Raw genomic sequence first — 12,972 nt, forward strand, 5'->3', positions numbered from 1 at the left:
TTAAGGAGCCCACATAGTGCTGGGGTAATGATTGGACTCCATGACTTTAAAGGTCTTTTCCAACCTAAATGATTCCGTGATTCTATGCTGCCGCAGCACATGAACCCTGTAACTACACATGGCTTTGAGATCATTCCAAAAGCAGAGGGAAATAGAATAAAACAAGCACTATGAGGTGCTGGCACAGGGTGCCCAGAGAAGCTGTGGCTGCCCCATCCCTGGCAGTGTTCAAGGCCAGGTTGGACACAGGGGCTTGGAGCACCCTGCTCTAGTGGAAGGTGTCCCTGCCTGTGGCAGGGGTTGGGACTGGAGGAGCTTTAAGCTCTCTTTCACACAAATCAGGCTGGGATTTCATGATTCTAAGGGTAAGAGCATGTGCTGAAAGGACTTTTATTTGTGTGTGGTGAAGGCATGTTAAAATAGAGATAAAGCACCCAGTGTACTAGAAAGCTGGGTGTCCAATTTTTCTCTTAATGGCTGGGGGCAAAGAGGAAAAATAGCTTTGACCCACTTCTGCAGAAACCCATATGACCACTCCATGTTAAGCTAACATGAAAGCAGAATGTGCTCCTATTCCATGCATGCATTCTCTACAGAAAACAGCTGACCTGAAGGGATTTGTAATTCTCTTCACTTCTGTGAGTGTTTACGGCAAGGGATCTCTGGTAAAAAAAGCTATTTTATAATAAACATTATCTGCAGATAAAACGCAGTGAGACTTTTGCTATGGTACAAGAACTTGGAAAAAGAAATAAACACAATCAGACATCTCTTTCAAGCAAGAATCACAGATAAAACCCTCTCTGTAACAGCAGCATCTCTATCATTCCCACCAGGGTTACTCTGCTGCAAAAGCAACGCTTGCAGTGAATAATCATCAGCATCCATATGGAATAATGATAAATGTGTTAGAGAATATGGAAGCTCACCAGGATAACAGAATTATGAGAAGAACGGCAAGTCATTTACATAGGTTGAGCTTCCCTTCACATCCTACTTTTGCTTTATTCTTAAAGCAACCCATTCTCCAGCATTTTTTTTTTCCTATTACAATAATAAACCCAAAAAGCTCCCTGCATCCAAGCAGTGTATGAGCTCATGGGGTATTTTCACATTCAGGAAAAACATTAGTTCTTTGTATACCCCAGGTGTATCTGACGTATCATATATTCAGTGTCTTCCTTTCACACTGCAGATGCTAAGAAGAGTCCCCCTTAAATACATTCAACTCATAACAAACCCATTCTCTCTATCTTAGAAGACTTTAAGAGCCTCACCCTTTATTTCAAGGTCAACTACCAGTTGGTTTCACCACACCTGATGCCTCAGCAGTTACAGATCAAAACCTCCACCAAAACCAACAATCAAACAACCTTCCCTGGGTGCACCTCCTCTTCAATGTATGCCTGTTACATACATTGCACAATGTGCTTACAAACACCACTGCCCTGCAAGTGCATTGCAAGAAGGCTTAGAGAGCCTAGAGCAAGGAAAAGGACAGGAGAGAATTTGACCTTTCTGTTATTAAGGAAGGACACTGAGGGCACAAAGCAGCTCAGAACTTAACATCACTTTGGTGGTGTGCATTTGAAACATGGATCTCATCTTTACCACTCTCCATAGAGCCATGCACAGAGGACTGAGGAGCCATGCAGCACGAGCAGCAGATGGGTAAAGTTCAGCACCAGTGCTCAACCCAGTGCTTGCTGGTTATGGGTAAAACACTCACCATGACCTGCTCCCACATAATCCTCCTTTATGAAGGCTTTTAGACTTGAAAGCTCAAAAGTATCACAGATTTTGAGCAAGTGTTGCTACTCATTGCTTCTCTTGCACATAGTTTGGCATGAAAAACATGCCCACAGGTGAAAACTGAAGCTCACTTTACAATTTCTTACCTCAACATCCTCACAGTTGTGGAACATACCACTAATTACTTCAGTTGTCCTGCCAAAGGATGCCCCAAGGGAGGAACCAAATCACCATATGCCTAAAGTTCAACAGGTATGTAAACAGATGCAAGCTTTTTTTCTATCAACATTTTCATGACCCTCTGAACATACAGAAAGAACACCACCTCTGCACATATCTATCAGCATCCACCCCTTCAAAGAGAATGTCCATAGGGATTTTGTGAGCAGCAGCAAAAGCATAATAGAGATTTACATCCCTACCTACATAAATTCCTCCCAATTTTAACGCAGGGGTGGTAGTTATTTGTCCTTATGAGTCCTATCAGTCAGAGTTGCTCAAAGCTGTGGCAGACAAGAAGAGAGACATCAAAATAAAATAGGAGCAACGAGAAAGGCGAAGAAATTTCCTTCCCCTCGCCACGCAAATCCTGTTAGTTGCTAACTAAGTACTTGTCAGTGTGAATGACTAACAGCAAAGAATATTTCATACATCATCTGGAAAGAGCCAAGCCCCTGAGATCTCATTATCAGAACCAAGGGTCCCAGCTGACATGAATTATTTACCTCAAACCAGTGCTTTTGATTATGCACATGCATTAAATGCTGAAGGTGCATCTGTGGCCCAGTTTTAAAACAACCATGTGGGAACAAAGCCAGAAAGTGTGCTTAAATACAGCATTCATTCCATAAAACAAGATGATGCTCTTGGCTGAGAAGCTCCGGTTCACCTATCCCATGTGATAGTGCACAGATGTCTTCACTACAACCTGAATGTAAGTGATAATAGGCTGGAGAACACAAGCATTTTTCTTCCTTTTCTCTTGATAGTGGCAGAAAATAAAATTCTTGCTCACATGTACCCAAAGCACAAGGTAATCCATTTCATTATGTGAGTGACAGCACACAGGGAGACACAGATACATCAAAATACACTCATTTTCACTTAGCTCATCTGCTTTAGGCCTCTTTCTACCCTCTACAGCATGATTTCAGAAGACATTCTCTGAGACACACACTAACACCTTATGGACTGCAGCATGGAAACTTCAACAGTGGGATCTTCTCTCTTTCTCCCCCCATAAGAAGGCAGCTCTAAGAGGGCGACTTGACCACAGCTTGACCAAAGCAGAGTGATACCTCACTTGTGTCTCTGGGATCATACCATACACTCAAGTTCATTGACCCCTTCCCTTCTGCTAACATCACTCAAGTCGACAGATGTTTTCATAGAACATTTTCGTGCCTATGACAGCCATCAAGGTAACTACCAAACAGGAACATGACAATGCCCATTTCAATATTAAATCACGTCTTAAGCTTGTGTAGAATCATTAATTTCATGTATCAGTTCAGACTATTCATAACAGTAGTCTGATAAACAACCCAAGTATGTATGGATGAGCTTTAAAGCCCCTTCTAATCCAAACCATTCTAGGAATTTATGTTAGTCATGCTGTGGTTTCACCAGGTGAACCAAAAGGAACATCTGGTTACACCACCTCTTCAGAACTCCCTACCAACTTGCAGATATTTACAACCATAACACAGCATGGAGCAATTATCAAGCCAACAAGGAACAGAAACATGTCCCCTAAGGATCTGTGAACAGCCTACATTGATGATTTTAACCACCAAACTAGACCTCTCACAGGGGATCTTTTACAAGCAATGGGATTTAATGTCCACAAGCGCTTCTGGAAAAGCTAACTACAGGCAGAACAAATCAGACAATGAGCAATAGGAGAAACCCACAGAATAACGCCTCAGCTTACCTCCTGTGTGCAGCAAGCATAAAGCTCGCACCTGAAAACTATCAGTACTGACCTCTGGTATCTCACTTCCCAGGTTTATGGTGTTAAGGTAGGTTTGCCCTTGAATTACGCAAACCTACCTTCAGATTTCAAACAGATACAGAGAACATAAGCAAAACAACACTGTTGGTGCAAACACAAAACATGCCAGGTCTCTGCCGTGCTATCAAATACACCTAAATTAGTTGAGCACTTGAGACAAACATTAGCAACCCAACTTGTCCCTATTTTTGCCTTCTCCCCAACTCTTCTAATTGCTGTCATTTACATCTTCAAACCCCTCTCTAAACCCCAGCTTTCCTCTCAAAGCACCATGCCAAAGATCCTTCCCATTGGATTATTATCTTGCATCCTCTCTCACAGCAGTCACCAGTGACCTCCTACAAACTCTCTCCCCCATAACAAAGGGGAAAGGACCCTGCACACTGGGTTAACAATCCTCCCACATACACTAGGATTTAAAATGTGCCAGCAAAAGAAGGGAACTATTGAGCTATTGCATCTGTACATAGCTGTATCGTTACAGTTAACTACAAGCCTTTTTTGAATCAAAGAGTATGGGTTTAAAATTCAAGTGACCATTTCAATGGGCTTCTCAGCATTCTTTAGCAGCAATGAGACATACTGCTCCTTCCCAAGCTTAGTCGGCCTCAGAGTAATAGCCAACACACCTCACACTTTCACTTCATCGCTACAGATCTACAGACTAATGCTCTTTGGGAAATGACAGCACCATGCTGCTACAACTGCTATCATCTGTGATATTAATGATGTCTAATTGAGAAAAGGGGTTAGCATTCATAGGGTCTGAAGTTAAGACGAGGATTTTATACTGTAAGCAAGCCCAAGGAGCTTGTGGGACAAGACTGACCATCATGCAGCTTGGACACGCACCCCAAGAGCCTGCATTCAGCTAAACCAGCTTCCTTCTTTGATCTCTTTTTAAACAACAGGATGGTACTATAAACCAAAAGGCAACCTAGAAAACTGCTGTAACAGAATCAGTTCTCATCACGAGTCACAGGGTTAGAAGAGCCCCAAAACACTTTAACAGAATACTAATTCTTTACATAAATCATGAAGGGAAAGGAGAAAACCTGGGAAGAGCCCCATGCTGCAGGAATACTTGTGCAGTGCCCTTTTGAGTTCGAGTCCTATTAAAAACAGGCCTTCTTAATTTCTCCTGCAAGTCCCATGAAAGGCAAAACCAAACTACCAGCTCTCATGTCGCTATTCATCACCCATTAGCTCGATTCCATCTTCAAAGGACTAAAGCATCGAGCTTGACTAACGTATCTCATTACCTCCATCTACTGGTAGGAGCTGCCGTATGTAAAACAAAAAAAACCCAAACCTACACCAGAATTGCTTTCACACACTGCACCATTAAAAATAATAACACCAGAACTACTGATAATGAAGGAAGTGAGAGGGGAGAATACAAGGGCAATACAAACATTTCAACTCAAAAAACACGAAAGGCCAGTCTACCTGATACACCCCATACCATTTTTTGGTGTCTACAATTCATTCACCCCTACCAGTATAAGAAATTTGTCTTTGGATTGAAACCTACACAGCAGGAGTCAGCCAGAGATATGTTAGTTTATTTGTTTCTAGTATGAGAGTCAATCTGCAAGATCCAGGTGATTTCACATTAAGCTTCACAGCCTTTACTGGTAACACATTAGAACTACAGAGCTCCAAGCCCCTGTGTCCAGCCTGGCCTTGAAATACGCAAGATGTCATCTCAGTCTCCCCTGTTCTAGCAGGTTAAAGCCATTCCCCTTGCCCTGTCCCTACAGGCCCTTGTCCAAAGCCCCTCTCCAGGTTTCCTGTAGCCCCTTTAGGTAGTAGAAGACTGTTATAAGGTCTCCCCTGAGAGACACATAGACATGCTTCTCTCTCCACGTAGTATAACTTACGTCAGAGTTCCTTTTTAAACAGGAAAGCATGTTTAGCCTTCAAAGTTGTTCTAACTTGCTTTCTATAGTAACCCACATATGGTTGATGTTACTGAAATTATCCAGAACTTAATTCTTCTAATTCCAGATCTACATTCCCTAAACTGATGAACAACACACATGAAATTAAACAAAGCATGCTAACCTGCTATTACTTCCACGGAAGTACTGAAAATACTAGTCAATGTATATTGACTAGTATTATAGTAATGACTAGTATTGACAGTAATGGGAATAACTAGTCAATGTAGGTATTTATCAGCGCTGCTGGTTACCTTTGTCAGTTGTAGCTGAGCTTTGAAATTATAATTTCACATCTGTGACAAAATAAGTCATTGCTTCTTTATTATCATTACTATTTGCAAGCAAATACCATCATATTTATCCATTCTACTTAATTCCAAAGCCAGGGTAGGTGGTAAACTGCTGCTCACAGTGCCTTCCTTACTACACTGAATGCTTCCACTCATTCCTAAACATGCATTATGATAGACAGTAAAGCCAAGGCTTACATTTTCATCCACAAGCAGCACTGGCCATGAAGATGCTTACTACCAATTGCTGCCTTTAAGAAGCAATAACAGCTTCTATTTCAAAAGCTTCCTACCATCTTTCCTGGACTAGCACAAGCTCTCCAGCTTGTGCTTTATTAGTACATTACTACATTTACTATGTTACTACCTTTACTATATTAGTACTTACACTTCATTAGTACTTCAGCATGCAACCTCTACTCCTTCACACAGCTATACAAGGCACTCAGCTACACTCCTCCTGCAAACCAGTTCTTTGAAGAGTTAAAAGAAGCTAAGAAGAAACTAAACAACTCACTAGAAGTAAGCCACATTAAAAGTAGTTTGAGTAGTAAACAAGACTGGTGGTCTCCAAAAACTTGATTCCCTTATGTTAATTCTTACAAGATGGGATCTTCAGACATGCCTGGAAACTTTCCTTACATTCAGCTGTCCTTTTTAAAGTATTAGCTTAATTTAAGACATCAAAACTACTCTTTCTAATGCAATAAAATGCATGCTTTCATTTTCCCCAGCTACTTTCATGCCTTTCATTGCATCCTCCCCATACCCAACTCTCATAGCTGTCAATAACCAGAAGGGGGCAACATTTTAAACAGCATATAAAGACAATACCGATGTTATCCATTGTCAAGCCCTTTGCCAAGCTCATTGCTACCAAGTAAAAATGACCACGTTGTCTCAAAGCTCCTCACTGGTACTGTTGCAAGGAAGATTTCCACTTCCTCTATTTACAGAACCAAGAATTTTAATGAGTGACTCAATCAGAAAACTTCCTGTAAGCACTGAATTAAGTATTTCACTGCAGTGCACTGCTATGAAGCTGCAGGCCAAGCACAGCAACTGTTCGGCAGAAACACTACTATCAACTAGGAGGAAATGACTGCATTTGTTATTTCATGCACTGAATTTAAGCTCAAAAATAAGACCTCTTCTGAAGCATTTCAGATTCTTTATTTACCATATTGTTGCTAAACTGGACTCAGTGCAGCTGCCCCAGAATGATATTTGTTCAAGCAATACACTTAACTTAGACACTAAAGTCAAAGGACAATCCATTTAAGACAAGTGCAATGCAAAAGCTTTTAATCTCGTGACAAATAAAATTGAATTAGTTGTTCTTTGAAATTCAACAAGCAAAACATGCTCTGATCCATTTGTTTCGAGGTAGCACTGTTCACTGATCCACAAGTGAGCCACACAGTTCTCTAAGAGACTGCTGCTATGGTGATGCCTCTTCAAGTGCGATCAAGGTCCAAAAAAACCACTGTGGAGAACATGGCAAAGAGCTCCTCTGGCTGTTCTGTAGTCTATTTGGAGTGCAGGAAAGAAATGTTCCCATAGCAGAAGAACAGTTTCAACATTAGCACAAGAAAATTTAAATGCTATCAAAGTTGAACTTGAATTCATCCGAGAGGTGCATCTTTCCTGATATGTATGCTAACAGGCTGCATTACTTAGATTTCTTTCCAAAGACTTTTGACTTCATAACACAAAACCATTAGTGGGATTCACTCACTAAGTATTTCACATGAATTCCAAGAAATAAAGCTCATCCAGTCCCAGCCCCCTGCCACTGGCAGGGACACCTTTCACTAGAGCAGGTTGCTCCAAGCCCCTGTGTCCAACCTGGCCTTCAACACTGCCAGGGATGGGGCAGCCACAGCTTCTCTGGGCACCCTGTGCCAGTGCATCTGCACCCTCACAGGGAAGAGCTTCTGCCTAAGAGTTCATCTCAGTCTCCCCTGTTCTGGCAGGTTAAAGCCATTCCCCTTGTTCTGTCCCTGCAGGCCCTTGTCCAAAGCCCCTCTTCAGGTCTTACCAAGCATGCAGCCAAGCAGTCTGCCGAAGCAAAACACGCAGTGCTCAAGGCTCACAGGAAACCTACAAGCCAAGAGAAGACCGTTTCATCATGTGGAACTGGCACCTTTTTTAACCAAGCATCAGAAAGCATTCAGTACTACTGATGCCTGCCTGATAACAGCAGAAGAGATGTTTTGAACTCACATTATCTGGGTGTAAGGATGTGAGGCTTGGCATTCTGATACACTACCAGAATCTTGCATGATTTTAGCCCAGTTTCCATGAGAACTAAGTACTTGCTATGTAAGTCAGGTTTATTTCTTTCAACTCTCCACAGTTTTAAAGATGGATTGAGTTTTAAACCCCCTAATAAATAAATAAATGAACATTTTAGAACAGAAATTTTGGCCAAAAAATTATGTAAAACATTAAGTCACAGAAGATGAAGCGGAGAGGCCACACTGATTTCCTAATGCTGGTTTAGATGCTTAGTCCCAGTCTCACCTACCCCCACTGATCTCATAGGAAACTGGCCTTATATAGCTTGGCATTATGTCAACTTGTCAAGAGTTGGGAACACGAAGTTTTACATTTTTTCCAGTTTATCTGGGTAATTAGGCAGCCTTTTAGGGAATGAAAGATCATGAACCACAAATATCATGAACCGAGATCAAACAGCTCAGCTCCGTATTCATATGGTCCCCCCTCAGATGTGTTGCCAGAACTGCACTTCCTGTGTAGAAGCTGCTCTAAGCAAAACATCCAGAGACTCACAATATAGAAGGCAGGACAAGTAAGTGCTTATTAATAAAAAAGCTTTTCATTTATCTTATTCTAAAAGAAGTACATGTGTAATTATTTCTACAATCAGATGTTGGCTGATGAACTGTATTTAGTTTTAGCATAAATAGCATCTCAGATATCAGTACAAAGAGTACCTGCCTCACTTCAAACGCTACTCAATAGCTACACTATTGTGATGCTTCAGTCCCCAGCACATGAATGAAAACAGAATATACCATCTTTATCTACTTCCTCCTCTGGGCTTCTCATGAAACCACCACTCTTCCAACAACCACAGAAGCAGTTCCATAAATACTGTATCAGATCTCCATCTTCACAAAGAAAAGCTTTTACTGATTGGAAAACAGTTTGGGATTCTTTACTCCTCTACCAGGATTGTATGCTGCTTTTCATGTATTAAACTGAAGCACTGACCTTGCTGTTATCTTCTGGGACTCTGGACTAAGAGGCAGTGATTCATTTGAAATAAAGACTACTAGAAGTTACGAATCGCTTTCATCATCACTATAAAGTATGCAACAACTACTAAGACACATCATAAACTAGAGTCTGAAAAGGTCAATAGGAACTGTCTGTCCAAGCACTGTCCCTTTGCATTTCTAACTAAATCCTGACTTCACGTCTGTAAGTTCTCGGGGGTAACTTAAGGAGCTGTTTTACTGTATTTTAAGCATTGACTTACAGGTTCTTTAATACAGATGGTCCCTACGGCACATACTTATTTCCCCCCAAAAGCATACTCTTAACACTGTCATGATCAGAACTCTGATTGTTCTTCTGTTATACACAGCACATGCCTTATTTCTGACTTTCTTTGCCTGCTGTAGAGTATACCCCACTCATGACTAGAGAAAACTAATTACATTTAAGGGAGTACTGTACTTTCCATCGAGCCGTGTTCTCAGATCACAAGCCCAAAGAATAAGCCCTTCAAGGCCCAGAGCCAACATAAAAGGTGATGGGATTCCTGGATACCCATTGGCAAGTTACATCCTTCAATCCCATGTTCCTGGAAGAAGATTTTAACATCACTTGCCAGGTACCTGTGGAGTTTCACCACACTGATACCACAGGGAACTCTCACCTGAAACTTCTGCTTTCACTGTCACCAGAATTACTGGCATTATAGTCCCTTGTGTACAAACCAGTTCTGCATTTACCAATGATTTATGTTCATTACCCTGAAATACCCCTATTTATCAAAAATCAGACTTCAGGATACCGGAATGATAAGACCCCACAAAATTCAACTGAAAATAGATGCATAAGGCCTTGTGTTCACTTTAACCACATGATTAGTACAGGGTCTGAGAGCAGCAGTGGCAAAGATTCTCAAACTAACGTAATTCTTCCCCACAGAAAAGACTGTTCACAGCAGCAATTGGTATTTCACCTTCAGAGATTATGAACAACATCTGTATCTTCTGTTCTGCAGAGCTACAACCTACTAAATCAAGACTGAGCTGCCCACAGCACAGTATTTATCTCACTACTCTATTCTACTATTAGACACTATTCAATGAATACGGTCCCGCTAAAGACAAAAATCCAGCATGCCCATTCACTTGCCAATGTCCTCAGAATACTATGAATATTGCAAATCGTAGCAGAAACACTCCTGCTCCACCTCTAAGTGTAAAAGCTTAATCTTTATTTACAGCAGCAATGAGGATTTTGGTTTTTTAAACATTAAGCATGCCTATAAAAAACACTGACAAACTGGAATGCCTTCTCTCATTAAAGAGCTCCTTCTCTTTCTCTACTACACAGTTCCAAGCACACAAGGACTTTCAATTAATCTCCCAAGTCCCTGTGAAAATTAAATGCTCCAGTTGTTCCCAGCAGCCCGAACACTCAGAAGTTTATCAGCATTGTTCTTTTCTACAGCCAGATGCTTTTAGCAGCTTGACAATATTACTTTGATACAGAAGAGTTCATAAAACCCTCAGTTTATCTGTAACTCTACTACCTATGTTTCAGTATAAATGTTAGGGCTGCCTGTTACATCCTTTTCTAGAAAGCATCCATCACCTATATAGGAGAAAAAAAAAACCCACCCTATGAAAGCGCTGTTTCAGTTCCTAGCACCAAAATGTTGCTGTCCATCTCCTAAACCTTCTTCTGGAAGTTCATCTTGAACTTCTGAATGTTTCACTCGCTCAGCGCTGGTGAGGCTGCACCTCCAATCCTGTGTTCAGCTGTGGGCCCCTCACTACAAAAGAGACATTGAGGTGCTGGAGCAGGGCCAGAGAAGGGCAACGGAGCTGGTGCAGGGCCTGGAGCACAAGTGTGATGGGGAACGGCTGAGGGACCTGGGGGGGTTCAGTCTGGAGAAGAGAAGGCTCAGGGGGGACCTTATCGCTCCCTGCAACTGCCTGACAGGAGGGGACTGGTCTCTGCTGCCAAGGAACAAGGGATGGGACAAGAGGAAAAGGCCTCAAGCTGCACCAGGGCAGGTTTGGATGGAGCTGATGAGCAATTCCTTCCCCAGAGGGTGCTCAGGCATTGGAACAGGCTGCCCAGGGCAGGGCTGGAGTCACCATCTCTGCAAGTGCTCACACAACATCGAGACGAGGCCTCAGTGCCATGGGTCAGTGGTGGCCTTGGCAGTGCCGGGGAGCAGCTGGACTGGATGAACTTAAAGGGCTTTTCCTATCTGGCTGATTCTGTGATTCACCATCAGGATCTCCAGGCTGAAAGGAGCCAATGCTGCTTAGAGCCACATTGACAAGAAGCTGATTAATCTCATAGCTCTGTATCTCCAGGGCTTCTATAAAAGCCAGTATAGGATCATGTTATCCAGCTGCACTACCACACACCATAAATAGTATCAGCATGTATTTATATCTACCAAGAGCCCAAAGAACTGCTAGCAGCATTAGAGTGTCAATGGGTTTAGTTCCACTTATTCTGTGTGTGTGTTACTAATCATGCTCAACTACCATGTTTTGACTGATAACAAGCACAGCTGAGTTTATATTGTGCAGAATTTAATTAGTGCTCCCTGTCAACAGCAGCAAACTGAAACACTCCAGATTTATTTTGGGGTTTCTTGTTGCTGCCGCTGGATTTAAAGGAAGTTTCCTGACTTCTGTCTTCAGGGTAAAGCAACTCGAAGCAAAAGCAAGAAGTCTGGGGTATTCTGAAATGCCTCAGCAGACATCAAGCACTGTTCATGACCACTACACTAGCATTTACTTCCACTAGTTGCTGCTGGGGTAGCAATAAGCACAAGCATTACAATTCACCTGAGCTCCCAGAAATTGGAATTAACATGAATACTCCTTATAGGTAAAAAAAAAAAAAAAAACCAACCAAATAAAAAAACCACAAAACTAAAGATCCTCAAAAGCAAAAGCTCATTTTTTTGTTAGACAGATGGAGTTTAGTCATCATTGATGAGAAACTTCCCATCACATTAGTATTCAGTATTTTAAGCAGCCATTCAGACCAACATTCAGAAAAGGCTTCTGGCATCACTGAGCCTTAACTATTTCCACTGTATTTAGAACTACAGATATTTTCCATATAAAAGGTTCCTAAATAGAAGCTCAGAGTTTAACATCACTGCAGGATTGTGTCTGCTGCATAAGGAATAGCGAAATTACAGCGTTTCAGTAAAGAAGTCCTGGCAGCCCAGGGCTCAGCTTTATTGTTATATAACTGGCTATTGACGAACTACAGTGATATTAAACTAACTCAGAGTTGCTCAGGCCACACAAGTAATACCAGGGCGTTAAATAACTCTTCAGTGTAAAGATTAAGACTCTGTTATTGACAGATATTTAACATGCTAAACCTCATGTTTAGAAGTATTACTTTGTGACAGAATCACTGGAACACGCAGAAGTGAACTGGGGGGAATTACCAAAATAACTCTTTCAATGCTCTGCCAGGGGAAGAGGCTGCTTCCATTACAACTATGCCATGAATCAGTGCTTTTGGCTTATGAGGATTTCTTAAGAGAATACCTGAACCCAAACCACTAACAACACTCAGCTGACATTACCAAATCATGGCCTCATAATAAACAGGCTGTCTCCAGTATTATGCTTATCACAACTGCTTATCAGGTCTGGTGAACATTCATAGAAGCACAGAGTGGCTTAGGTTGGAATGGACCTTAAAGCTCATCCATCCAGTT

General features: G+C 41.7%; 1 protein-coding gene across 3 annotated transcripts in view; it reads right to left on the bottom strand.

Annotated features, from left to right (window-relative positions):
- AGAP1 (ArfGAP with GTPase domain, ankyrin repeat and PH domain 1) overlaps positions 1 to 12,972 on the bottom strand; it is a 327,080-nt gene that overhangs the window by 288,898 nt on the left and 25,210 nt on the right. The window contains exon 1 of one of the 3 annotated variants that reach the window (XM_065669648.1): positions 8,044 to 8,090. The exons of the other annotated variants lie outside the window; for them this stretch is intronic. Within the exon in view, the coding sequence (XP_065525720.1) occupies positions 8,044 to 8,050 (7 nt within the window). The 5' untranslated portion in view covers positions 8,051 to 8,090. Of the gene's footprint in view, positions 1 to 8,043; positions 8,091 to 12,972 lie in introns of those variants that run through there. 3 annotated transcript variants of the gene reach the window in all.

Source organism: Lathamus discolor, chromosome 3 (genome assembly GCF_037157495.1).
Source record: "Lathamus discolor isolate bLatDis1 chromosome 3, bLatDis1.hap1, whole genome shotgun sequence".
Taxonomy (NCBI): Eukaryota; Metazoa; Chordata; class Aves; order Psittaciformes; family Psittacidae; genus Lathamus; species Lathamus discolor.